General features: G+C 45.5%; 1 protein-coding gene across 2 annotated transcripts; it reads right to left on the minus strand.

Moving 5' to 3' along the window:
* Positions 1 to 164: 164 nt before the first annotated feature.
* bcor (BCL6 corepressor) lies at positions 165 to 25,983 on the minus strand. Of its 2 annotated transcripts, XM_079562424.1 has the most exons (14): positions 25,219 to 25,983; positions 18,173 to 18,248; positions 14,999 to 18,082; positions 13,440 to 13,496; positions 12,824 to 12,989; positions 11,206 to 11,520; positions 9,895 to 10,167; positions 8,563 to 8,873; positions 7,482 to 7,760; positions 3,207 to 3,373; positions 2,898 to 3,043; positions 1,480 to 1,557; positions 1,237 to 1,387; positions 165 to 1,158 (listed from the first exon to the last, which is right to left on the minus strand). In XM_079562424.1, exons 2-14 carry the CDS (start codon positions 18,173 to 18,175, stop codon positions 831 to 833), a joined length of 5,358 nt encoding a protein of 1,785 aa, XP_079418550.1. In that variant the 5' UTR covers positions 18,176 to 18,248; positions 25,219 to 25,983; the 3' UTR covers positions 165 to 830. The 2 variants fall into 2 exon arrangements, with proteins under 2 accessions (XP_079418550.1, XP_079418551.1); XM_079562425.1 differs by lacking the exon at positions 13,440 to 13,496 and having other exon boundaries at positions 166 to 1,158; positions 25,219 to 25,982.
* Positions 25,984 to 27,599: the final 1,616 nt, after the last annotated feature.

Below are 27,599 nucleotides of genomic sequence, written 5' to 3' on the forward strand. Positions count from 1 at the left end.
GTCCCGTTTCTTTTACGGGTTTACGAGCGTTAAAGCAACGTATCCGCGGCAATTTTAGGAGAGACACAATAAGATAGGACGCAGTCTGGTATGCCGTTTGAATATTTATTTTTAAAGCAACTTTTTTGTAAAATATAAATACAAATTATGAGATATTTTAATTACAAATTTAAAACAAATTAACACACCAAAATTACTTTACTGCAGTTGCCTCCATGTTATATACAAGCTCAGTGGCAAAAGGTTTATCTACATTGTCTTAAAACTTTACAATACAAACAAGTTTATGCGGTTAAATATACAGGAAGCAGAATCTGAACCAAAGTTACAACCAAATATCCCCAGAGGCTGAAGCAACTGCTCCAGACTGAGGGAAAAAGAAGGACATCATGTGCTTCTGATAAACACAAATACCACATTCAATAGCACAGTCTCAGTACTATTCTGTACAGCTACACGCATGCTCAATGTGCTGCACTCACACACTCTGACCAAAGACAGCATGTTCTGTGCACAATTGTGGCCGAGCAATGAGCTACATCTCACGAAACAAAAATCTCTGATATTTTTATATATCATAATCTTACATATATTAATTTATAAAAATAAGACCACGATTAACTTTGTGGTATCCCAAAGTAGTTAACAAGACAACAATCAGCAGTCCTGACAGCCAGCAGGTCATAGTTTTTGAATAGTGCACCAGTGCTGGGCCAGAACAGGGCTAAAGCAGAACGAAGGGTCTGGATAAGGCATCAAAAACCCCTGTTTGGCTCCAGAGAAAACTGCAGTCCGTAGGGATCGAGGTCAGTGTTTAGGTGCTCCAGGGGTCAGGAGACCAACTTCCCAACAACTTTAATTTTATGTTTCAACTTGTCCCCTGGATGGTCCCAGCGGTCGTCCAAGCATTCCAGTGAGGAACCCAGCAGAGCAGCCAATTCAGCACTGTCTTCCACCAGGTCCAGCAGCTCCTTGCTGTCTGAATGGAAGCCCTCTAGCTCCTCTGGACAAGAGAAGAGCTGTGACAGAGAAGCCTGACGATAGAACTCCGCTTCAGCCACTGTCACCACCTCCATGTGTGGGAAGGTCTGTCGGAAACCACGAGCGGACATCCTGAGGCGCCGCAGCACATCTGAGAGGAGCAACCAGTTCCTTGGCCTAAAACAGGATCAACACAAATCAGCAACTAGGAAATAATCCAAAAGCACCAATGATTACTTGACAACCTACACTTACCCCTGGGAGAGAGAGACTTGTATGTTGTAGCAAGGCAATAGAGGTCTATCAGAGAATTCAAACTCAAAAACTTCTCTTTTATCATCATCACCATCATCTGGGCCAGGTGGATCAGCTAAGATATCATATACTCCACACTCATCTGAAGATTCTGGTAAAAACACACAATTAGGTATTAAAACATGTGCAAGTTCAAAATACAAGTCAAGTACATTTCAAGACTAAGTGCTGAACTGTACTCACCACAAACAGCACTGCCATAGAATTCCCAACAAAGTTCGGGGTCATCATCTGAGCGGCCCTGAAGGTCAGCAAAGTAATCTGTAAAGAGAGAAGTAAGACATGTTAAAGACATTGAGCCTAGGGAACAGACGGGGCTAATCGAGTTGCCCTTGGAGAATTCAACGGACAAATGTGCCTACACGAATGGAATGAAGGAGGCAGTGCGTCAGGAGAGGAAAGAAAAACGGAGAAAATGTTTTGGGAGTGAGCTGGGAGGCATAATGGTCAGGGGCCAACGGCTGTACCACGGGGGAGAGCAGCGACAGTCAGCAGCGGGATAGGGCTAGCACAGTTCAGCCCAGAGCTAGAGGCGGCTGCCAGTAATCAAACGAGAAGCGCACAGTGTAGCACGCACACACATCAACCAGGCTGGAAATAAACAAGCAGAGGGCGCAGGATAAGCACACACAGCGCGGCCAGGGCTAAGTGTGTATTCAGCACGCACACACAATGAAATCTGGGCTTAGTGCCAGTGCCGAGGCGCGGGGCGTCTGGCGTGTGTTTGGGGGGGGGATTAACGGCCTCCAGATGAGTGGGACCAGGTGCAGGGAGGGCAGCGATCGCCTGCTCGCTCTCACTCATTTCCCCGGTGCTCAATCTCCCCTTGCTCTCCTGCGCTGTCAGTGCAGCAGCTATCGATCTATCCACATACACTGCCTTTTCGAAATTCTGCGCCATCTCTCCACCCGCTGACATAATAAATTTCCCTTACGGTAAACCTGTTCGCCTGCTCATTTTCAGCACTACTACCTTTCAGCTCTTGTAATCTGTCCTGCTTTTTAGGTGATTAAGTACTTAGCGATGTCTAAGTGCGCAGTTTGCCTTCTTTCTGATGCATGCAGAATTCTCAACTAAAAGAATAAGTAAAGAAACAACAACAACAAAACTGTAACTTTACTGAAATGCAGCTACACTACAGCCTGAACTGTCGAGTTTTGCGTATGCTGAGCAAACAGTCTACGTTGCTTGGTAACCGGAAAGAGCAGCTCGGAGCCAGCAGCACGCGCCCCGGCGGGCTGAGAGTCCCGTTCTAACAGGTGGTCGAGGGAAGAGGAGGGGGTAGCACAGCACCGGAGGGGAAACAGGATGACAGACACAGACAGACTAGTGGAGGGTGGAAAGTTTACAGGGCGGCACTTGCATTAGTAGGCTGAATTGAGGTTAAACATCAAATACAGAAAGGTTGTGATTGTGGACAGCATTATTCAAGCATTTTTACGTTAGGGACACCAGGGTGATTAACGAGAAATTCTGTACATCTAACACTGCTAACTCCAATGAAAGAAGGTCATTATTTGGATACTCTTCATTATGATTGCCAAGCAAAGCAAATTGTCATAGATTTGAGTCAATATTGGGACATAAAAAATGGCTCTTACCAGTGAGGAAGCGCTCCATGCTCTCACTGTGTGTCATCTTGAGCAAGCCCCGACCAGAGTATGTAGCAAGTGTAGGATCCGCTCCATAAGACAACAGCACCCGCACAACATCCAGATGGTCATTCTCCACAGCATCATGGATTGGCCTACAAAAACATAAATGATTGGTCAACAAGTCTCTTCTCATTAAAGTAAACAGTCAACAGTGAAGGGATTCACACCATTGCAGAGATGAATGTTTGTGGAAGGACTGATGTGGACTGATAATCACCTGATTATCAGTCAGAAGTTGTGTGGGATTTTGCTTACCTCGTGCCATCCTGAGCGCTGCAGTTGATGTCCGCTCCATAGTCCAGCAGGTGTTGGACAATGTTGAGCCAGCCTCGGGCGCAGGCCTCATGGAGAGCACAGTAACCAGCGTAGTCTCTATGGTTGACTTCACAAACTTTATTTTCCAGACAATACAGCACCACCTCCTAGGGAAGAAAAAAAGAGGGGACATTCATACATAAGAAATAAGAACGAGACGGAAACAAAAGCTAACAGCAGGTTTACACTTACACACTACATAGAACTGAAATCCCAAGAAGAAACTGACCCTAACCTACATGTATCCGAGCAAGAATGTGCAAGTATATACGCCAATGAGTGAACAATTTTGTGGCCATGGACACCACAGTGGCAGCCAGTTATGACTACTGGACTTTGACACAGAATAATGGCTGAGAGACAAAGAGTCTGCATTTGTGGGCTTTCTGTTAGACGCTGTGGCAGTTGGGCCTCTAGCACTTAGTAGTCAGACTGGTTTTTATTGGACTGCTCATACTGTAGAGAAAACAGCGCAAGCAGCCTTTTGGTGTGGAAAAAAGTATGTTACAACATTTAGTTTGTAATATAGCATTTCTAGCGAGAAAGAGGTGCCAGGAAAAACAAAATGTCAATTCTATAAACTATGCCACATTATACAACGGCCTGTGAGAGAACCAGGACTGTCCACAGTCCTTCAGCTGTCCTGTGCAAGAGGGAGAAGACCCACTCATCTGAACCTGGGGAATGACTCCAAACTTCCATTTCTATGCTAATTCTAGCCTGCCATCTAGTCCAAGTGTTTATCTCCCTCGCTCTGCTTCTCTCTCTCCCTCTTCAGCGCAGGATTGGAGTAGGACAATGGAAGGACGAGGAGGAAATGGAGACAAGACAGACCAGAGAAAGGGCGAAGAGCGGGAAGAGGCAACGCCCAAACAGATGACAGATAAATGAATGTGAGGATGAAATCTGTCAGGGTTGTCCTCCAGGCCGCAGCTGATAATAACAACAGACAAGTGCTGAGGGGAGGAGGTTCTGTATCGAGGAGGTCACAATGACAGAAGCTTGACCAATGAAAGAGAAAAGATCATTGAAAGAGAAGAGAAACAACACAAATTTGAGAGGCAACTTGGAGGAAAATAAACATCCATTCCTCAACAGAGTGATTACAGGGTGGGCAATTCAACTGTGGTCAATCAGTGCCAATCAGCTATAAGGGATTCCACTGTGTGCGCTTGAGTGAACACGGACGTTACAGACACTGACGGTTGGGAGAAGCAGAATCTTGCAGCCTCTAGAATTTGACGTGCATGTCACTGTTTGGTGGTACTGATGAGTTTATGCACATGTGCACGTTACGGCAGCAGAGAAGGCATTGCACTAAACCTCCAAAGCCGTGTTTAATATCGCTGGGAGGGAGCAAGGAGCTTAGCGCGAGAGCCCCGGCTTCGCGCCAGACCCCCCCCCCTCCCTCCCGTTCACACACACACACGGCTCCACAGTAAAATGAGACGCCCTCCTCTCCCCGCGGCCCCTCTCCCTCCGTCCTCTAATCTGCCTTTCCAGAATGTTTCCCTGCGCTTGTCCGCAATCAATGCATCACTCAGACATTTAACCCCTTGCAGCACTGCCTTCTTGCACATAGTAAGTAGAGAAGTGAAACTTGTGACGGTGACATGAGTGGATTTGCCTGTGCAGCGCTCATATATTAGGCAGTGAAATGCAAGCCCAGACACGGGAACTGTGCGTGGTGTGAATCATTGGCAGCAAGTTTTAGCTAGAAACATTATAATATAAATATATATAAATCCAGATGAGAAAGACATCACTGAACAATAAGGCTGATTAATTACGATAATTAATTGGCCTATTTGCAGCAATATTTTATTGTTTAAAAGTGCATTAATAATTGATACACATTAGCAAATAGCAGCTTCTAGCCATGAAGCATAGAAAGTGAAAAGTTTTAACTTGTCAGTTAAGGTACGTTGTAGGAGCTTCTCTATGTCAGTATATTCAATAAATACACATTGATAGACAAAAGTGCTGTACAATCATAGTTTTCCCCAAGAAACTGGGTTTACTTTTGTTTAATCTCATTTAAGGGGAATCATAACTTATTAATATGTGCGTTATTGGCACATTGCACCATTATCTGAGATTTCAATGTGCAGAAATGGTGAGGCCCTGAGCTGCAGGAGCAAGAAGGATGAAGACATCCGCAGAATCTCTTCTCATTACCATTTCAAATGCCCAGAAAGTGAGGCAGACGAGGGAGAGCCAGAGAATAAAGGGGAGCAAGAAAGGAAGGAAGAGAGAGTGGGCTTTCATGTGCATAGTCACGGATCGCAAAACTAAACGAACATGAAATATGCAGAGTGTCGGCTGGGCACGGAGAACACGGCAGCGCGGTGTGTTAAATGACATGCTGGTGAGGTGTGCATTAACATGCACAGGTCTGTACTCGTACGCTACCGCGGCACCCCGCTTGTGTGTGGCTTTGTGTGCGCCAGATGAGTGAGAATTTGCATGTGCAGGCCTGTGTGGGTGCGCGACAGCAGCGATAGTCATCCCTGTGTGCAGCATATGGACTTAAGCACGTTAGGATGCCTGTGTGCGCTTACTGGGTCATAACTGGTGGTTTTCTGTGCACGTACCAAAGTGTGAGAGACATGAGCGCGTACGTGCCGCCGTCTCTCCAGCGCTCATATCTCTGCCTGTGTGCGATAAGCCCTGCGCTCACGGCAGAGAAACACCAGTGCGAGCCGAGCGCTCTGTGCATCGACAGGCGTGTGCGTGCGCGGAGCACAGTGCATAGATGCTGTGCACATCGACAGAAGTCTGTGTGTATGAGCGCTAAGCACAGGCATGCACTAGTCTAGTGTGAAACGGCGTGCACGAGTGAGGAGCCGTGTGTGCGTGTGTGGAGTGGCGTGTGTGTGGAGCGGCATTTGTGTGGAGCAGCATTTGTGTGGAGCGGCGTGTGTGTGGAGAGCGCTCTGTGCATAAATTGGTGTGTCTCGCAGCACACGTCTTTGTGTGTGCGTGTGTGCGAAGCCCCAGGGGTCTGCCCCAGGCTTATCACACACAGGCAGTGAGAGACGAGCTTCCTGAGCGGGAGAGAGCAGAGAGAAAGGGAGGGGGTGGAGGAAGGCGGGGGGTGATGTTTGCGCAGCGGTCAGCGCCTTGTTTGTGTAGTCTCAGGTTTTCTCTCCTCCTCTTTCCCTCCCCACACGCCGGCGCAGGAAGGGAAATTTCGAAGGGGATTGGGGAAAAAAACGAGAATGGAAGAGAAAAAAACGTTCGAGAGACGCATAAATCAGAGAGACGAGCCAGCTTCTCTCCAGCACGGCTGAGTGAGCTCCGCTGCTGCGCTGTTTGGTGTGTCTGTGTGTGTATGAATGAGAGAGCGAGCGGAGGAGGGAGAAAAACAGCCGCCACTACTGCTAACCACAGTCACCACGGCACATTAGAGGGCCATTAGAACGCGATTATACTCCCAGTGCTTACCTCTCATTCACACTCTTCCACTCTGACTCAAACACACCTCATCATCATAAATGTGAACATACATCATAAAGCAACCAGTTAATGGACAACAAAAGATACAGCATCTATTTAGAGTTCTGTTAAGATGCCTCTATTACTGATTACACAAAAAAAATCTCAATCACAAACTCTAAACAAATAAAAATTGAAAGAATGTAGGAACAATACCAAATGGCATTAGTCCAACTTGGATCAAAACAATATGTAAAATGTGTCCAAATCGCACACGCAGAGCTCAAGATGAGGAAGCAATGCAAAATAGAAAAATAAAAATCTGAAAAGACCGAGCATTCGTCTTTGTATAATGATCCGGCAAACCCTTGCTGTCTGCATACACGTGTGTGTGCGCGCCGCCCCTGTGCCAGCGAGTGTGTCACACTTTGCCTCACGGAAAATTAATGAGATGTGAGAGCGGAGCGAGGCGAGGGGGGTGGGGTGTGCATGCGTTATGTGCACATTCGCTGGGAGGAGGAGTGAGGCCAACGACAATCTGAGTCACAAAGAGGGGAAGAGAGAGCGCCAAGAGGAAGAGGAAAGCGGAAAACCTGCGAGTGGTGGACAACAGCAAAAGACGAAGGGGGAGATAAGAAGTGACACAGAAGAGCAATAGGACATGCATAAACAAAAACACAGACGCAGGAGAGCTTTCCCCAAAAAAAAAAAACGAATTCATAAGAGATTGCCTTGTGTATGGTGTGAAATATGAGCAGCGCGGAACTACAAGTGTACCTCGTAGCCTAGCCGCGCAGCTCTCTGAAGCAGTGTCTCTCCGGCATTCTTGTTGACAATCAGCCGACGAGCCTCAGGCGGGATTGGGCGCAGCGCGGGAGGCTCAGCAGGGGGGGTCCTGTGCGTCACAGCCCCTTCTGTTGGTGGGACCCTACCATTTGCTTGAGGTAGTAAGGATGGAGGACAGTGCAAAGCAGGAGAGCACGGCTTAACCGGAGAGCAGGGATATGGGTTAGGAGACACTGCTCTCTTCCTGGGGACACCAGACTGTTCACTCGACTGTAGAGAGAGACATGAGTGTTACACACCGCTGTTGGAGGGTCGTCATGGTATATTTATCCATGAAATACATGGAATCAAAAAAGCTCCTATTCAATATATTACATGAAAATATTGATATGACCGTCACCGTTTTCCTAATGACTGTCTGCCCTTGATTCTGCATAGAAAGTATGCATCTGTGGCTCTATTTACTGAGATTGGTTTCTATAACAACCAAATAACAAATAACCCCAAAAACTCAGTGGTCAACTCTGTGAAGTCTGTCGTCAGGACAGAGCTCTCATTTCAGTTGTCTTTATACCTTTACAACTTCGTAGTATGGAAACTACATTACCTGCTTAAGTGTGATGTGCACCGTGTAACATTTAATTGCTCTGGGGTTTTGGGTTATGTCAGGAATGCTCACAAACTGACAAAAGAGTGTCGCGGCACATCCTCGCACACAAAACACCAGCGACAACACACACTGAACAATTAAGGCCCGACTCTAGTGCACATGTGGTCCTTCTCCGTGGGGAGTCAGTAAGGGCACGAGGAGGTCAAAGCTGCAGCGGCCTGCCAAACATTGTAAACATACTTCCTTCTTTTCTCCCTGCCGCATAATCAGAGGCGCCGACAGGCATACTGAAACAAACCGCTGCTCTAAATATCCAGACAAGCCTATCCTCGCCAGACCATCAATATAAAAAGACTGACGACTCACTTGGCCAGGTTACAGGTTGCTACTTTAGAAAACCAGAGAGAATTTCCTATGTCCATCTATTCTAAAATGATTAAAGCCACATCAGTCAACACGCACCTTGTCTTCTTCTGGAGCTCCCAGGTCCGAGACGCTGCGCTGGCCTGGACTGCCTGGAGCAGCCTCTTTCTTTCGCTCCCGCTCTCGCTCCTTCTGACTGGTGTGCTTGGTCTTGCACGGCCGCTTGCCCTTGGGCTTGTCTGCGTCACTATGGCGACGAGCCTTCAAAAGATTGAGTCCTCCCTGTGACAACTCCTGGTTCGGGGAGGATGGGCCCCTCCTGTGCTCCTTGTGGCTACGGTCACCTGAGAAGGGGTTCGCCAGTTGCACTCTATCCTTTAACGGGCCGGGGGAAAGTGAGGGAGCAACTCCTAGAGGGAAAGAGGGTGGGAAAGCAAAGTGAGCACTAGATAGTGTGAGAGGCGCATGGAAGGGAGGATGGGAAGATACTGCAAGGCCATCCCTCATCCTCTGTTGGTTTATTAATGAGCGCACAGAGCTGTCTGCGAGCACAGCAGGCGTGTTCGTGCAAGAAAAAAAAAAAATAAGCGCAAGCATTGTGTCTTCTGGAAACTCATTCACAGCTTCAAGGACACTATTAGCTATTTGGTACTGGCCTCTTTTAGTTCTTGTAGTATTTACAACTAAAGTACAAAGATATTATATATTAATTCACAAACACAATTTAGGCCAACCCACCCCCCCCTCCCCCCAACAACAATACATTATACATATATTTTAAATATACAACTACATGCTTCATCAACACACTGCTGCATTAAAATGATCCTGGAGGCCCTTAACTCAATGGAAATCCTGAAAAAACTTTCACTCATTGCAGTGTTGTTACTCTAACTGTTTCTAGTGTGAATTCACCTAAACGTCTACCAATTATCTACAATATACAATTTTAGCCAATCGACGCCTATGCCTTCAGCAGGAAACTAAACCTCCAATACTCTCTTCCCTTCTAACCTCTCGTTTGAATCACTGCTTGGGCACATGAACGAGGGAAAGCCCTGGTTTTATAAAAATACCCCTAACCACACATTGTTCCTTTTTCCGGAATTGATTGTGAGAGAAAAGAAATTAAAAGTGAATTGATCATATCAATACAATACACATGTCCACGCAAATCTTACTAACCACTTTGCGTCTTCACGTGGGTCAGCTAAAAATAAGCTGAGGAAGAAACACTGCAGACAGTCATATTTCAGTTTTTCTAGAGAGGAGGAACTAGTGACTACATCTCATCCTCTAACATCTTTCCCCAAAAGCGCCAGGGAAATCCCCGTGATGACAGATGTCTCAACAAGAAAGCAAAAACGCGTGCCAAAGATAGACTTCCACTAACCCTGGCTGAACCCTGCACGGCTGGCGGTTCATTCTTACCATTGAGAAGTTTCTCACAGCCCCATTTCCTGTTGATCTCGGCCCGTTGCGCTGCGAGTCTGTCCTCCGCGTCGCTGTGTCTGAACTTGTGTGCGCCCTGGGCAGAAGACACCATCCTATTCTGGTGCCACACACGCTCTTGCTTGACTTGAGGCCTATCGGGTGAGGGCGTGCCAGTGGTAGGTTTGCTGAGTCGGAGTCCTTTGAGCTCGATGCACACTTTGAGCTTGCGAACTTCGTCGTCGTCGTCTTCGTCTGTTGTTGTGTGACCATCTGGCAAAGACAAGACGATATTCTTCACATAACGGTCCAGAGAGTGAAAAAGTTTGTATAGCTTTTTTAGTCAATTTCTTTATGTAGCAGTTTAAAGAGACTGAAAGAACACATATCTACACATACAAATGTAAAGGATAATAAGTAAAATATTTTCAAAAATAGGAAATAATTGGAGTGCATGCGATCATACGGTCATCTCATCACACGGGTGTTTCTGGGGCAAGACACCCAACATTGATGCAAATATAAAGTTTTTGATCTTGGTGATAATTAAGACGGCTGTACAACTTCGAAAATAGTGATTTCAAATGTAATAGCTTGAAGTGATTCAACTTCTAAGATGAAAAATGCAGGCTTGACAAATGCTTTAAACAACCAATGAATTTCACATTATAAGAAATTGACAGAGAGAAGAGGCAAAGAAAAGTCCAGAGCCAGGTAAAGGAGCTATACTATGAAATTTGGAAACAGGAGGGAAAAAGAATGGAGGCACACAGGAGACGGGTATTTTGCTAGTCTGCCAGCGCTAGCGAGAGCAAGCGGGATACCACATGCCAGCAAAAAAAAGGGAAACTGAAACAGATGAGGGAGAAAAGCAGATGAAAGGATGAGAAAAATAGCAGCTTTGAAGAGGGGTGGGTACGGGAACGACAGAACTGAAAATATACAGGCAGAGCGAGAGCGGGGAGAGACGCGCTGTCCCTCTTATTGCTTCCCGCGCGCACTCTGCTCAAAGGCAGGATTAAACACTTCTCCGAGCTTGGCTGCCACACGGAGCATAAGATGGGACAGTGAACGGAAAGCAAAGGGGGGAGGGGGCTAGTTGCGGCGAAGTGGGTTTAAGGTGGATTTGATTAGGAGAAGGAAGTGACACAAGGAAGGGAAAGATTAGAAAAATAACAAGGTTTGAAGACAGCGGCTCAGTGGCGTGCTGACAATGAAGGCAAGTGGGTATAATTGAAAGAACGCGTACACAGCGGGATGAGTGGAGGGCAAAACGGGACGGGTATGAGCAGGAAGTTGGCCAATGCCTACCGGGAGAAATCTTGAGTTTCTTCTCGGGATGACACCTTCGCTCCACTTCATCGCCATCTCTCTCCTCTGGATCTGTCTTGGGGCGTTTTCTAGCTGGGCCGAACCTCTCCTCGTGATGCGCTTTTACCAATGTCAAAGTGGGCGGAGCGCAGTGGTTCTCGGAATCCTTAGTCAACTTCTTGTTCACATCTTTAATACTGGAGGGGTTGGTGCTTCTGGCTGCATCGTGATTCACTTGTGCCGGGGATAAAGGCTCTCTCTGTCCACCCTGTTTTTGGAAAACTGGGACTCTGCTACCAAAAGCTGGATGGCAACCTGCGCAGAATGGAGAAACATTAACGAGGGCTCATAGGCAAAAAAAACAAATGCCGCTCATAAAAATATAAATAATGCAGACAAAAAATAAACTAAACAAAGCAAGGGTGGATGTAAAAAAGGATGGCTGATTGACAAAGGAAAAAAAATGCCCATTTAAAGCCAGACCACTTTTAAGTCGGGCAGTTAAACTTTGATGGGATAAAGCTTTTCTAGTGTGAATAAAAGTCCAACCACTCACAATTTTGCAAAAAGAACCCTTCCAATAACTCCTATACAGAAACATGTCATTTTCTATAGTCCTTGGTTTTATTGTTTACTGCTTATGGCAGACAGTGCTGGCCCTTTTCGTTGCCTACGAAGAAAACCAGAAACAATGGCGCCATTTTCAGAATTGTTTTAAGAATATGAGCCCAAGGTCCAATGTGTTAAAACATGAGGACCGCTGCAAATAGGAATTCAAAATGAAATATTTTAGGTCAAAAGTCCTCAAATGGCACCAACAACTAAAAAATGTCAGGTGGCTGAAACCCATTCATATCAAACACTTTAAAGCAAAAAAAAAGAGAAAAAGGTGAATTCTGTTAAATGATAATGGATAATTGAGGATTCAAAATGCCACAGGACCCTTGGCTAATTAACTGCATGGTGACAGTGTGGCTGCTTTCACAGTGCCATTCCGTGGCATTCCCTCCTTTTCCAAGTGCTCGTGTGTCTGTCCTTGCCAAAATTAGGCTTACACGTCAGCCACGGTCTCGCTCCAACACACTGCTGGGCTCGGAGCCAGAGTCACTAACCATCACGTCTCTTCTTTCTCCACTTGCTGTCTTCCCATTCGTTTTTTTCAACACTATGGTAAATGGTTTCAATTTATATAGCGTTTTCCTATCTACATTACGCAGTCACTCAAAGTGCTTTTTTTCTCCACCAAAGAACCAATTACCCAGTCACACTCTAACTCATACACCAGCGTACGCAGTTACTGGAAGTGGGTGAAGGGACAGTGTGCACCTGCGAGAGCTGGATTCGAACCACCAACCTTTCGGTTATAAGGCGCTGAACGGCTTTGACCATCACATTTTCCCTGCTGTGGCTCTCTGCCTATCCTCCCACCTTTGCCAACAGTCTCTGTACAAAGGCGCGTAAATGGCTTTTACAAAATAGTAGCCTTCTCACTTGGCTTGTGAAAAGTCTGTCTAGGCAATATGTCTTTTCGAGATCCTGCCTTAGGATTGTCTGACTCTGAAGCTATGTAGTCCGTGCTCCTTTTGTCTACGTAGTGCGTGTGTAGTTTGCCGCTCACCGTCTCTCTCCCCCTGCTTGGTGCTGCCTTGGCTGGGCTCCAGCACTTGCTCTCTGAGCTGGCCGTCTGCCAGCTCGCGTCCTGCTGCCGCTGCTGTGGCAGACACACAAACACCGCCGCCCTCCTTCTCCTTCAGCTCCAGCTCTGAAAACCGCATCATGGCTCGCTGCACGCACACACACGACAAATGCATAGGGGAAAATCATGAAAACCACTCATCGCGTGCACATGCCACAAGCAAACACCTCTTTAAACCTCAATCTAGCCAAAACAGCTACAGAAGCAAACAAATTATATGTGACATTATGCTCAAATTATAACAAATATAGAACAGACCCCAACATTCACAACACACACAGGACACAAGGTGAGACAGATAGTTGAAAGCATAGCATTAAGAGGTTAACTACAGCAACCACAGTGAGTCCATGCGCTCTGGGGCTCAAATCTTGCCTTATCTGTTCTTGCATCAAACAATTAAAAGATCTAAGCTTGACAACACAAATAGGAAATGAAAGAGAAAAAAAGTAGGGGGCAAGAGAAGTAGTGTACAGTGATACAGAGGGACAGAGAGAGGCATCAGAGGCAGATATGATAAGAAATGTAAAGAACTGACCTCCCAGTTAGCTGCAGGTTGACTTACATTACTCCCCTCTTGTGATAAGACTTCCATCTAAGCAATTAGAATGGGGGGCTCAATATATCTGTCCATCATTTCTTTTTCTATGTGTTTATTAACCCACATATTTTTGTTACAACATTACAAAACAATAAAGCAAATCACAATGTAATTCCCCAGGGGCTCGATGTGTTAAATGTGTAAAAGTAGGATCTGAATAGCAGTTATCAAGTAGTCAATTTCAGCTGTCCAATTACCACGTCATCATGATATACAGCTGCAAATAGTTCTGAGCTACAGCTGTTCTTTCGCACATTGAAATATCATATTCACAGTTAGCGATGTGTGGTTACAACAAAGAAACATGTGCGACCTAGTAACATATCTGCCTCTGAGCAGGTGCCACACACACAACATGTTTTTCCATTAGCTTTAGCATTGAGGAATGTTATTATACACACTGGACTGGATAAGTATCCCTGCAATAGCCATACAGTCGAATGTGGGTTAAAAAACTAAGGTTGGTGGGGGAAATTAGTTGTGTTAGTGAATAGTGTCCAGCAAACAGAGGTAGGCAGTACTCAGTTATATTTACTCAAGTACATTTCATCGAGTATTTCTTGTGCTTCCCAGAGCAGTTTTATCACTCTACTTTTACTTCTTGAATATTTTAAAGCATGAATACTCTTGGGTAAAATATATGGTTACACTTTACACTAGTAAATATGAAAGTAAAGTACCTTATTGTAAGAAAATATGTTTTTTAATCAATTTATCCATTTCTTATGGTCTAATATATTATACTTCAATTGTGTAAAATTACAGTCAAGCAACGATACACTTACTTGAGCGAATATTTTGGTTACACTACCCACCTCTGCCAGCAAATGGGGCCATGCAGACACCTCAAGAAAACCCCTAAATTGAGTAGATTTTTTTTTTTAAGTACAGTATGGCCCCTTTGCTGAAATGCACCTTGGGGTTAAACATAGCCAAAGGCAGTATGATACGTGAGGCTAACCCCAGTCATGCTCAAAGACTATAGCAGCACACTCAGCACATGGCTTAGCCCCAAGGCAGTTGCACAGGGACAGGCACGCACAGACACACACACATGCATGCTCAGAAATAACCTTTACAATGACTGTTCACTAATCAACATACAGAGATGGCAGCGCTGGTTAACCTTTGATCTGCCATCCCTGGGAGAGGCCCTCGACCGACCTCACACTAGCTCCAAGACAATTATGGATCAAGGGGAAAGGTCAAGCTGCTAGCTAGGACAGTAGCATGACAGAACTATTCTATGTGTTATGAATGGAGAATGAGTTCATGCGAAAGTTTCGTATTAACTAATGCAGCCAGGGAGAAAAGGGACTTTGCTGAGATAGTTTTGTGTGTGTGTGTGTGTGTGTGTGTGTGTGTCAACATTAGAACTAACAAGAGGTTTCTAATGTCAGAATAAAACACCTGGACCTAATCCGTTACAGACTCGACACCCCAGCACCAACCTCAGTCTTGTTATTGTATCAAAGAGACAATGGAAATGGCCTTACCTGTAATGCTCTTTGCTCACGGCTCAATTTGCTGGAATCCGCATACAGCTCAGTGGTCACACATTTGAAGCGATCTCCAACATAGCCTGAAGAATTGGCAATTCTCTTTGCCAGGCTGGATCTTCGACAGTTTTTAGAAGATGCGTGATTACCCTCATCTTCCTCTTCCTCGATTTCTTCTTGAGACTCGCCAAGATCCACAATACTGTCTTCTTTCTCAAACATTTTTTCAGCAGCAGAGTTTTCATGGTCCAAGTCGTTCCTCCCGTCGATACAGAGAGGAAAGGCATGACCTCTGCTCTGAAGCCCCTTGTCTTTTCTGGAGCTCCACTCGCCCGATGTGCGCGCACAGCGCAGTGTGCTCTGATCTTGGTCATCAGGCTCAGGGCTGGAGCAGTTTTCCTCCATACTGTCTAGTGCTTGGGCATCCTGCTCAGGAGCGCTAGGTGACTTAAGACATGCGTCCTGAGCAACATTTGTTGGCTCAAATGAGTTTTCAGACAGTTTTTCAGATTGGCTTGGTTTAGGAGAGGCACCTTTTCCAAATGGGTCTGAATAAGACTGAGAAACAGGATTGTGGTCACAGTCAGTCTTTGTAGAGCCAATATTACTTTCACAGCACTGATTTTGGTCATGCTTAGTCACAGACTCAGTGGAGGAGTGCTGGTGCACAATTGTGGAGGGCTCATTATCAATATCAGTGTCTGAGTGGACAAGGTCAATGCAAACAATGTTTTCTCTGGATGTAACAGGCAGAGCTTTGCGTTGATTGCACTGCTGTTCTTCAGTGCCCATTTCTCTTACAGACCTTGCTGGGTGTGTTTCATTTGTGTCTTTATCATTCTTACGCTGTTGGTGACCACACTCAGCAGCTGAGCGAGGCTTTTCCTGGACTCTGCTCTTTGAATCGGCCCGTTCTGGGAGTTTTTCTGAACGAGGCTGCATTAAGGGATGAGTCATCTCTTGCGAGTTAAATGTAAGATATTCGCCTCCTGATCCAGCTGGAATGTTATGGTAGGGCAAAGGATGTTTAGGTCCCAGATGTGTTGGATAAAGACTATTCCCTCCAAGCAATACAGGATGGGGGTACACTGGGCCTTTCCCTGTAAGAGAAAGGGAATGCAGTGCCATACTCTCAGGTATAGGGTAGTGGAGGTATCTATTGGTGTATGTCAAGCTGGGGTTCAGATAAGCCTCATTTTGAGGAAGGAACAAGTGTCCTGAGGGATGGCCATTTTCTAAACAAGGTCTCTTGTATGACAGAACTTCTGGAGATGGCACACTCCTCTTTACAGCTTGTATGGATTTATCACCGCCCTCTCTGTGGTGTCCAATTAGGTCATATTGGTTGGGAGTCTGTTTGATCCACTCACTACTTGGCTTTGGAGAGAGAGGTCTGGAGCCATGAGAAGAGTTTGTATTTTGAGAGGAGGAAACTGTGCGATTGGTCTCCCCCATCTTTGGGCAGGAAGAGCTACGCTCCTGGGCGGCAGACCTCTCTAGACTTTTGGTTTTGATTACAGGAGAGGAGCTTTTGTCATGTGAAGAACCCAGCTCAGTATATGGCCTTGGAGAAGTGGGCACGGCTGAAGTGTGCGGAGAGGAACTCGGTACTACCCAAGATGAATGTAAAGTGCTAATCATTTCTGGCCTCTCAGAGACCTTTGAAGAAGTGCTGCTGACCACAGAGTGAGCATGTGAAGAAGGGGACTGGGATATATTGTCTTTTAGAAGCTCCCGGCTATGAGGCAAACCATAACCATGTGCACTTGATGCCAGGGTCTCCATTTTAACTGGGAAGCCATTTGGAGGAAGCCCAAACTCCAGCATTCGTCCAGACAAGTCCAGGGGCTTTTCAGCTGCATCTTTGGTTAACAGAGCTGGCCTTTCCCCATTGGGTTTGGAAGGTGACCTACTAGATCTTTTTTCAGACGGCAGACTTCTGAGTTCATCTCTTTGCCTTGGTTTGTGAGGACTTGGCCGAGCAGGAGAGGACTGATCTGATGCAATGCTGGTTACAGAAAAAGGAAGAGAAACGGTCTGGGCAGAAGAAGCAGAGACTGAGTCAGTGGTTGAGACTGTCAGCTGTCCTACTCTAGCAACAGGCCTTTGTAAATCCGAAGAATTGTCAGTTAAACCAGGAGGTTGAGAAAGACGAGACGGAGCATGTGGAGAGCAATCTGATGTCGCTAGACAATTTTCACTTCCACTAACTGTGTTGCTATTGTTTGAAGTGCTGCTGTTGTTAGAACTCTTCCTAGAGGGAGGTCTACTCGGTCTGTTGCTCCTGTTTGGGGACCTGTCCCTGTCTGGAGCACCCTGGTGGTGTTGTGGAAGAGGGGAAAGTTGGTGAAGCTGGGGTGGATAGGGCGGTGCAACACCCAGCCCCTTGTCCTGGCAGTGTGCCAGTGATGTGGGAGCGACACTGACTGCAGGAATCCTCATCGGCGGGGCCCCCATGGGGGAAGAGATGGGGGAGGGGGGGTATGGTGGCATGTAGTAGAGCCTCTCTGTTGAGGAAGGGGCTGCAGCTGAAGTCACGTTGCCTCCCTGTGCAGCACAGAGCGAGGGATAGGCCAGGTGTTGGGAAAGATAGGGGTTGGGTTGGCTCAGTAAAGAGGCTTTGTACATGTTCAGAGCTGCAAACTTGGAGGATTCCATGAACGGGTACATGCTGGCTTCAGGGTAGGGACTGAGCCAAGGCAAGCGTAGGTAGCTGCCACCTGCACCTGCCAAGCCCAGTTCATTTGGCTTTTCCCCAGGTCCTACTCTGCATTCCAACCCCATCCCATCAGCGCCAGGAACCATCACAGTCTTGTGGAGACTTGGAGGGTTGCCCTTGTAGAGGCCAAGATATCCATTTGTAGACTTACGACTGTCCAGTGTGTTATCAGACTTGTACATAAGCTCAGGGAGCCCGTCCCTGCTGTAACCAAGCGGTAGAGCAGGTGTGTCTCGACTCTTGTCAGCAGGCAGCGCTCTGATCCCTGGATACACTACTCCACTGTGAAGGCGGAGACCATCATGCATCAAGGCGCCACGGTCGAGCCCCATAGCAGCCAGGGGTGTTAACCTTGCATCCACCTAAAACAAATTATACAATGCATAGATTATAGGAAAATATTCACAGAATAAACAAAATTAAGGAAAACATGAAAATAAGTTATGACTTGCCATGGTATAAGCAGTATGGTTTCCTTGTCTTAGTTACAGGTTTTTTTCTGTCTCGACATCACGAACAGATGTTGCCCTGAGGAGAGAAGCAAATAGTTAATATCTTGGCACTTAAAGGTTACCCTTGTGGTTTGCGATCATATTAATGAATATAAGGGAACATTTGTAACAGTACAAAGAGCGTTATGGTCGTCTGCCCTTCCGCTCACACATACAAGTTCATTGAAGTAGTCAGTGGAGATGAAAGCACTCAGTGGGCTCCCCTCCCTCAAGTCTGTCACCAGCGCTCAACAACCTTCTCCCTATTCACCAAGATCCCAGTCCTGCCCGCCCCGTGGACTAGACAGGCATTGTGGAGGCGCATCTATTCAGTCACGTTCCCTGCACACTGTTTTTTCTGCCCTCTTTGACCTACTCGGTGCTCGCCTCAGTCAGCGGAGCAAATGCAGATTAAACATCAGAGACCATTTTAGTGTGAGCCCATTTACCGCCCACCATCAACAAGTACAAATCAAACAACAAAAACTTTCAGAAATGTTTTTAATTTAAAAAAAAAAGGCCCTCAAATATAGGTATTTAGTTGGCAATGTTAAATTATACATTTTGAACCATTGATTCAAAACAAGACGTGTAAACACTATAAATATTGAAGCTACACACAGTGGCACAGCAGTTAGCGCTCGTGCGTCACAGCTTCCCACCTGGACGGGGCCTTTCTGAGTGGAGTTTGCATGTTCTTCAATTAAATTCAAACACAGAAATTCAGACAGGTTTTGTCATGTGCACCAGACAAAGAAACAAACTGTTGCAAATCTAATAAGTAAAATTCTTATGAACATTGATCTCATCCAGGTAGATGCAACATTGAAAGCATTGAAAAGCATTTCAACTGGACATTTTTTACATAGTTGTCTAAATATGTCCAAATGTCTTGCCTGGTGACTGTGCAATCTACAACACCAAACCCAATATAACATCTGATGGGACTTAACATCTTTGGCCCTTTGAAGAAGTGAGTTGGATGACTCGCGTAACATAGGGCAACTATGTAAAAAATGTCCAGTTGAACTGTTTTTAACTTTCAATGTCTAACAAGGAAAATTAACATAAAACATGGATGGATGCCAATTTGTTTAAAAAATAAGCTGAAAGTATAGGAAGGTAATTCTTAAGTCTTTATATTTTGTATTTTGTCATTGTACAACGTAATTTAGTAAGCCAGTTGTGGTTTTAGACAGGAATGGAGTGGGAGTTTAGTGGGGGATGGCAGGGAAAAACCTTTAAATAGTAAAAGTGCGCTGCCTCAGCTCAGTGCGTACTAGTGAACCAGCGCTGCTCGATCATAGCAGAGAAACGCCTCTGCCTCACTTCCGCGCCAGTTTTGTTGCTGTGACCCCAGGCCCATTAATCAGCTTGCTACGGGGCCCTCCCTAGCCAAGTGCTCCCTTCCCCCCAGCTCTCCGGAGCCAGCCATGGGGCCAGTCTGCTTTCAACATCAACCGCATTTGACAGGACTAAAACCCTGAAAATTATGCTTCCTGTGCTTTCCAAACAAATCGACAGCATTTTCCAAATTACTTATTGCTATATATACAGTCAACTAAACGTAGATTAGGATAGCACATACACTAACCTAAAGTGTTCAAATGTTGCAGCATGGCAAATCTTTAAAGGATTATACAAGGCCACTATGCTAGTAATAGATGAATTGAGTAGGCAGCAGGCCAATGATAAGATTATGCCTACCCTAAACAAAAAGGATGAGGAATTTGTGTCACTGCTAATTTCTATATGTGATGTGTCATTTCAGAATTATACGCATTAAATGTTCTTATTTGTGAGTTAAAAAAGAAAAAAACACATGGTTGACAGAAACACTGTTAATGCCCATAGGCTCGTACACACTGTTGGAGTTTGTTTGCGCGACAAATAAGTCAGTTAAAGCAGCAGGCTTAGGAAGTCTAAGTGGTTGGACCACGTTAGCAACATTAGCATTTGCACGATATGACATATATATGTCATACGAGAATAAACTGTGTGTCAGAGTCGAGACTAAAACAGTTTTGGACTAATGCTTCGGTCTTGTAGGCTAGGCTACAGAGAAATGCACAGCTCTCACTGTGTATTAGCGGAGGGCCTCACTCTTTGTCCCTGGAGCTTTGCCAAACCCTCTGATGCACATAGCTCCGATCAGCTCAAAAAAATGCAGTGTGACGCAGGATAATCTCCGCAGCGACTGGGGTGGGATGGGGATAAACATGGATTAAATGCATGCGCGCACAAACTGCACGAACAAGGGAGTGGGAGAGATGTGTGTGATGGAGAGGAGCGCTGTAAGACGAATAACTCTCGATATGGGAAAGAACGCCCGCGCAGAGGGAAAATGTTAGAAAGCGCTGCAGCCTCAAGCCATTAACAACTGGCATTATAAGAGGGAGCGCGCCAAAGGAACACGAGTGACAGTCACAGGACACTACGCACTGTTGAAGCTAATGGGGATAAATACAGGGAATTTAAAATAAAAGTAAACTTCAACAAATTTCAAATAATAGGCTACATGTAGGTATGGTGGAAGAAGTGTCTTGCCCAAGGACACTCCGACTGCATGCTGTGATTGAACTGCTGACCTTTGACTACTTCTCTACTATGAGGCATTGTTGCGACCACAGGTCACAAATACACAAGTTGCCTAACTTGACAAAATCACTGAACTTCTTCAAAGTTATAATTTAACCTACAAAGACCGTATCTCTTTGACATACTGAATGCAGGTGGCAGAGCTCGGCACTGAAGAGCGCTAGCGTCTCTTGCAGATCACACAGGAGCGTACGAGCTGTGCACACAAGGATTCTGCGTCCTCCCTGGCCACTGCACAGACGCGCACAAGTAGGCGCGTGCTTCAATCACATCCCTCAGCAACAACAGCAATATTGTGAGGACCCCCCATCCCTCCCTCTTCTCTTGACGCTGTCACGGGGACCCGGGTGGCGCAGCTGAACAGCCTCTATTCATTCCAAGCCAAATGAGAACTAAATGGCTCTTTATGGCACCAAGTAACTGATTGTAATCGAAGGGTGACGCACATATGTCCCCTCGCCTCGGCTATCCAGTTAACTTTCTTTACTTCACTATAGGTCGGGAATCGCTTCATGCCTTACAACTTTAGCAGGACTGTGCAACCTTATGGAACCAAAGATCCATTTCATCAGGATCACTGAAAATACTCAACTGTGATGGATGAACCAGTAATACATGAACCAGTAATTGATAAAACTGCGTCTACAAAAGAACTGACTATTAAGTTAACCCATCCCACAGAATCAGACAATTTCATACTCTCAGTGTTGCCTAGGCAATATAAATATTTACATACCTCTTGCATAAAGTGTACAATAATGGCAATAATTTTCGGGATGGGAATGTTTTGTGTTTTAGATCAAATCAGCAATTTCAGTGAAACCAAGTGAGGTAACTGCCGTTGTTTTATCAGGCTGGATTGACATTGTTAACCCCCCCCCCCCCCCTCCATGCTTTTTGTGTTAAACAGGAAATATAGAAGGTTCCATGGTGGCCAAAACACTTGCATCTCCCAAGTCCACCCCAACATATTTTACAGCTTGTCCCACTTTCACTTCTTTTTGAGGTGGTCATCTCAAGTCCAGATGTGACCAGGACTGAAACAAGCCAAAGAACCACAGGAACAGTTCAAGAGAGATGCCTAACCATGCCTATGAAAACTCAAGGACAAACATCACTCCCCTCGTCTCATAATGTATGCTAATAGCCTTCTCTTTTGCCATTGCCCACTGAGTCCTAATCTTCAGGACTGGATTTGTATTGACTGAAAAGTCTACAGGCTGTAAACTATAGGAAAAATGCACTTTAAACAGGTGCTACAGCTGACATAGCCCACAGCCAACTCTTAATTAGCAGATAGCCTACTTACTTTGCCTGCAGCTGTTTTAATGTTAAAGGTATTGCCTACTCTGTTAAGTGTATATTTCTGACTCATGGACTCCAGCATTTATCAGTTTTGGTATTGATATGTTGCAACTCAAACCATTAAAATAACACAACCTAAAATAGAGAAGTTTCACGGTGTGCGGCATATTTGTGGGTAAATGGCCTACCTACCTACCTAAAAATAAGACTGTGCGGAAGAGACTGTGTCATTATTCTGTTGCTTTATCAATCTTTCAAAGAGCCAACACAGAGGTCAGGGAGCTTCAGTTTGGTAGCCTGAGGCAGACTGTTTTAGTGACGTTATGGTAATTAATTCTTCAATACTTTTAGATTCTGAAATGTCCAACTTATATCCATCAATACAAAGAAGTGATGCATAAAGGAGCAGAGGTCATCTGTGCGCCAGGGAAGCGCTCAACGGCCGCACGTATCCGGTGAAAGTGATCTGTGCGCTCCAGTCGAAACAAAAAGCTTTGTTCAGCGCAGAGAGGGAGCGAGGGAGACGCTGGGTGGTGTGAAGGAGGGAAGGGGAGGGGGAACATTCTCGTTTCATCGCGAGGTCCCAAGAGGCCAGCGCGGAGCATAGCTTCAATCAAACCGTGACGTCTCCTCGGGGAGCTGCGCAGCGCCTGGAAAACCGATCTCTCCTCGGCTTCTCTCTGTCGTTCCGAGGCTTTTGTTCATGCGCACATTGCCACTGAGCGCAGTGCCGGCAGCAATCCTGTTGTTTTATTTCATTTTCAGGCGCGAGGAAGAAGTGAAGATGGCAAAAATACTTCGCATTATCCGAAAGGACACTTTATCATCATCTACAATCCTCCGTTGTCACTTTTCAAAAATTACAACGCTTTGCTGTGTCAAGGCGGTCTCCCGATTTAATGAGCGCTCTGGTTTTCGCCTTGCGTCCCCCAAACGTCACATGTTAAAAAGCGGACAAACAGCAGGTTAATGGATTTTGAAGGCAGTCGCTGTGGCTGATTTCTTAAACGCTGCGCAGTTCCAAACTGCCCCACCGGAGCCCCACTGACACATCCACTGTCACACCTCACTCAGCATGACAATATCACTCAGCAGGTCCACAGCTGGTGGTACCTTCAGGTGCAACCCCCCCTCTGTAAATCAGTCTGCCAATACAAACAAATGATGGGCCTATTGGGAGATGTATTGCAGAGCTTAATAGGCTATTCCCAAAAAAACACATCATCTGAAGTTAAGTTTCAGCTAGATAAACTTTCTGTGACCCACGTTTATTCCGAAGAAGGCTACACCGACAGCTGATGCGCAAAGCGCGGTCCATAGTCTTTTCAGCCTTAACTGATCGCAGATCCGTTCAACATCAAGATTTATTTATTTATTTATTTTAACTGTGTGGGCAATTTGACTTTTAATGCCTGTTACTTGAAAAAAGTTCTAGGCTACTGGAAGAATGTGTCGTCCTGCAAGCCATAGCCAGTAAGTTTTAGTCATGGACCGTAAAACGGAAAAAATAAGCATTTCGATTCCCTCGGAGATTGTCAGTGTCAGAGCGCGGGCCACCAAGTATAGCACGTACATCGATCGCCCAGAGCGCGCGTTCGCAAATGTCTGCCAAGCTTTGCACTGGATCGGGGTAGTGTCTGAGAAGACAACTCTGCTTGACGGGACGGGAAGCGTCACTGTCATCATGAGAGATCGTTGAAGAACATTTTGTGTCTCTCCATAGCCATTGTTTTAATGATGGAGCCTACATGGAACTCCTTTGTGCATATCTCCTACTGCCCTAAAACATATAAAAGTGGCATATTTAACGCAATAAAATTAAAGTAAACAGCATGTTGAAGAATAATACTTATAGGATAATATAGTTAATCACTTGATTAAGCTGTGTTCAAGTCTTGTGATTCACTTTCTCCAAAGGAGTGGGGGGGAAAAAAACATCGCGTGTCAGATGCAGAGGGGGAGGGGAGCCTTAACAAGCTCTACGTGGATTCTCCGAGCGCAGCTCGGCAGTAGACGTTTCCCCTGTGCTACACAGAAAGAGTAGCGCACAGCTCGGAAAGACGGAGCATAAAGACTGGCTACCAAGTACGAACGACGAAACAGCGGCAAGAATGGTCTTCACATTACATTCATGAATAGGTTTGGCGTGGTATTAGTAAAGTTCTGGACTGTCAATTAGCCAATTAACAGTGTCATTGCATAACAACCTTTTATATATATATGTATATATCTCTCTATATAAGGGCCGATGGACAGCAACAATTTTAATTTTACACATATGTGTGCCTACAATAGCCAATCTACAAAATCGAAATAGAGGCGATCCCCTTCGAAGTTGATCAGGATTACCGCCTGAGCTGACAGCAGCGGGATTGGCAATGTGCCAGAGCGCTTTCCTTCAAGTAGACAGGAGGGTGACACACACACCTTTGATAAGAGTCCACTATCTTCAAACAAAGCTCGAGAGTCACGCGCCAATGCACAATTGGGGATGCCCTCTTATTAAACGGAACAGCGCAAAAGCGGAGCAGCGCCGCCGCTCCGCTTTCCTTTGGCAGGGCGAGGCTTGGATTCCGTAACCTTGTTTAGCGCAGAAGCTCCGTGTGCGCGCACGAACACAGCCCACACACTCCTATCAGAGACACACAATCCCCTCCTACACTCCAGCCTCTCTCGCGCGCCCTGTCGCCACACAGACAGACACGGAGACAGCGGCAAAGATCACCACACGATAGAGGAATATTCTCTGCACGCTCCCGCTCGCTAATGTGTGGGCAGAGGTTTTCTTCCCAAATAGCCCTAAAACCTTGGCGTGAATCTGACAGGACAAGAGTTAACATTTCAACAGAGGGAGGACCACGCGCAGTAACGGGATCGTTATGTGAACGAAGTTATTTATCAAGCGCATGCCACTGCCCCGCCGAAATGCACAAAGACCACCCTATGCGCTATTATTAGAAGTGGCCGTTCATCTCCGCGACTCTGTGCGCACGTACCGAGGATGGTTCAATAGCCTATAGGCTGCACACGCTACAGAACCGCTAAAACGGCCCTTTGTTTGACACACAAAGACAACATATATTGAAATTGTTTACAAAACTCACCTCTGTAGTTGAAAGTCGCTGTCCTCGAGTGTCCGTTCTGTGTCGTTTGACGTCTTTTCCCTGTTTTGCCAACTTAACACTACGGGGGCAACGGACCGTGCGTAGACGCTGTTTACCGTCCTCTCTGCGCCTCACACAAAAGCAGTGAAAAGTGTCTAACAGGTCATACACTTGTCACAAAACAACACAAATTAAAGCTGTTTGTCTTGCACCAACTCTGGTTGGGACTATTAACACTTTTCATTATGCTACTAGTGTCACTTCCAAAAACAACAAAAGTGTTCTGGCACAAGAGCAGAAACCAAAAAATGACCACGCAATTACGTCCAAAAGGAGAGTTTGCTTCGGTCTGTGAAAATGTGGATCATCCTCTGGAAGAATAGCCTATAAATCGCAAGGTCGGACGAATCGCGGAAAAAATTAATTCAGCCTGGCCGTACCTCGCAGCAGCGCCATGTTGGGTTCGAACTGAGCACGCCGTCCTCAGAAAAAGCCCCTCGCTCCCGCGCGTAGTCACTCCATATCCTCATAAACAGCGGATTCCGCACCTCGTCCAAAGATTATTCCGAACCTGGTTCCGTGTAGACGTTACGTGCCTCATAAAAAGTAATGACCCTTCGAGCAAATCCCCCCGTTTCACAGTCAGGACGCGCAGAGCTGTTTGGGGAGTGCCGTACACAGAATGGATGAACGCTGTCTGAGACAGAGCGACTCGCTTCCACTCCCACTCGCGCAGACTCTACCCAGAAGGCCAGTCGGGAGACCGCAATTACCATAAGCCTCCAGCTCGTGCACGGAAAGTGCATGCGAGTACTCGCACACATAGAAACACACATACAGCGATCGAGCGAGAGACGGAGAGAGGCAAGCACCGCGCCGCGGCTGAGACTCAGAACAGGAATCGGCAAACAAAGTTTGAGAATGATAAAAATGTGAAAATGTGAATAGTAGGACTTAAACACAGATAGTCAGTCTATGAAATGTAATGATTGTGGAAGTTCATAAGCATTATGAAGTTTTTTTCAGTGTTGCATCTACTAGGCTATTTGTTTATTATTATTATTTTATGTAGGCTATTTATCCTTTATTATAGCCTATACTGTATCTGTAGGCCAGTCTTTTACAAACAGATAAGGTAAATCGTTCGGAGGTTATGCGAAGGAGAAGCGAGGGGGAGAGGTAGCTCAAGGCTGGAGCACATCTGTTAAAGCTCCCATGTCAGTGAAATAGGCGGCTATGAATATCAGCCCGAGGTGTAAGGCCGTATATCGTGCGCTTGCCTGCCTGGGTACGTGTAAGATTGGCGATATGTGGGGCTAAAAGTCATTGCAACCTACAGTCCACGTTATATCCTGTACATTTTGTTATTTTCAAACCAAAATACCATGTTATACACGAGAATCATTATTCTTTAAGACTCCCTTAGTCTTTGAGATGGACTGCTCTCTCGTTGATTGTACCAAAAGTAACGTTGACATTGCACTTGATAAAACTTTATTCCAATATATTCTGTGGTGGTTTTGATCAGTGAATATTGTAACAAAACGAGTTGACTGAATAAGACAAAGCCAATGAAATCTAATGTATGACGAAACGTGGCAAAACAGGGCACAAGAGCTATAGTAAGATGTAAAGAACACTTCACTGAAACTGGGTGAAAGAAACTCATCTTCTCTGTTGCCCCATCATGTTAACACTTCTCAACAATTTAGCCTTACATGCATGTAGCCTAAATCCAATCTATTGTATTACCAAATAGCCCAACTGCAGCTGGCTTACAGGGCTTCCCAAATATTGCTGATTTGACCAAACAGAATATCTTGGAAATGAAGAAAGTATATCAAACAATGAAACAAAGTAGTAAAGCTTTATTTTAAATAGGCGGTGAAGTAAATAACACAAATTATCTATTGTTTCTGCATGTGAGTTAATGTTTGATTTCTTGAAGCAATTCGTTTTATTGCTGTCTTTTTTAGCTTTCGCTGCCTTGTCCACATTTCTTTTGGTTCAGTGTTGTAACTGCCACAGTGGTGATAATCCCCATTTTTGTTAATATGTTCAGACTCACCACTTCTGCCTTTCAGGTAAAGAAAAAACAATCTACAGTTTGAGAAAACACTGTTTTCAGTAAGGTTTACAGTAAGGTAGGCAGTGGTGAGGAGTATCAGAGTAAAACACAATGTTTATTGTTAACAGTTAGTAGAATTTCATAATTAGTTATATTAGTACTTTTCCTTTGAAACTTTGGTTATCATTTGACCAAGCAATGTTTGCTTATTGGAGTGTTACAACACAAGGATCAGTACTTTCTCATGAAATGAAGTACTACTTGTGCACCTCTGCCGCGATGCAGACCTATAATGAATAGCATTTATTTACAC

This window comes from Gobius niger (assembly GCF_951799975.1).
Source record: "Gobius niger genome assembly, chromosome: 9".
NCBI lineage: Eukaryota > Metazoa > Chordata > Actinopteri > Gobiiformes > Gobiidae > Gobius > Gobius niger.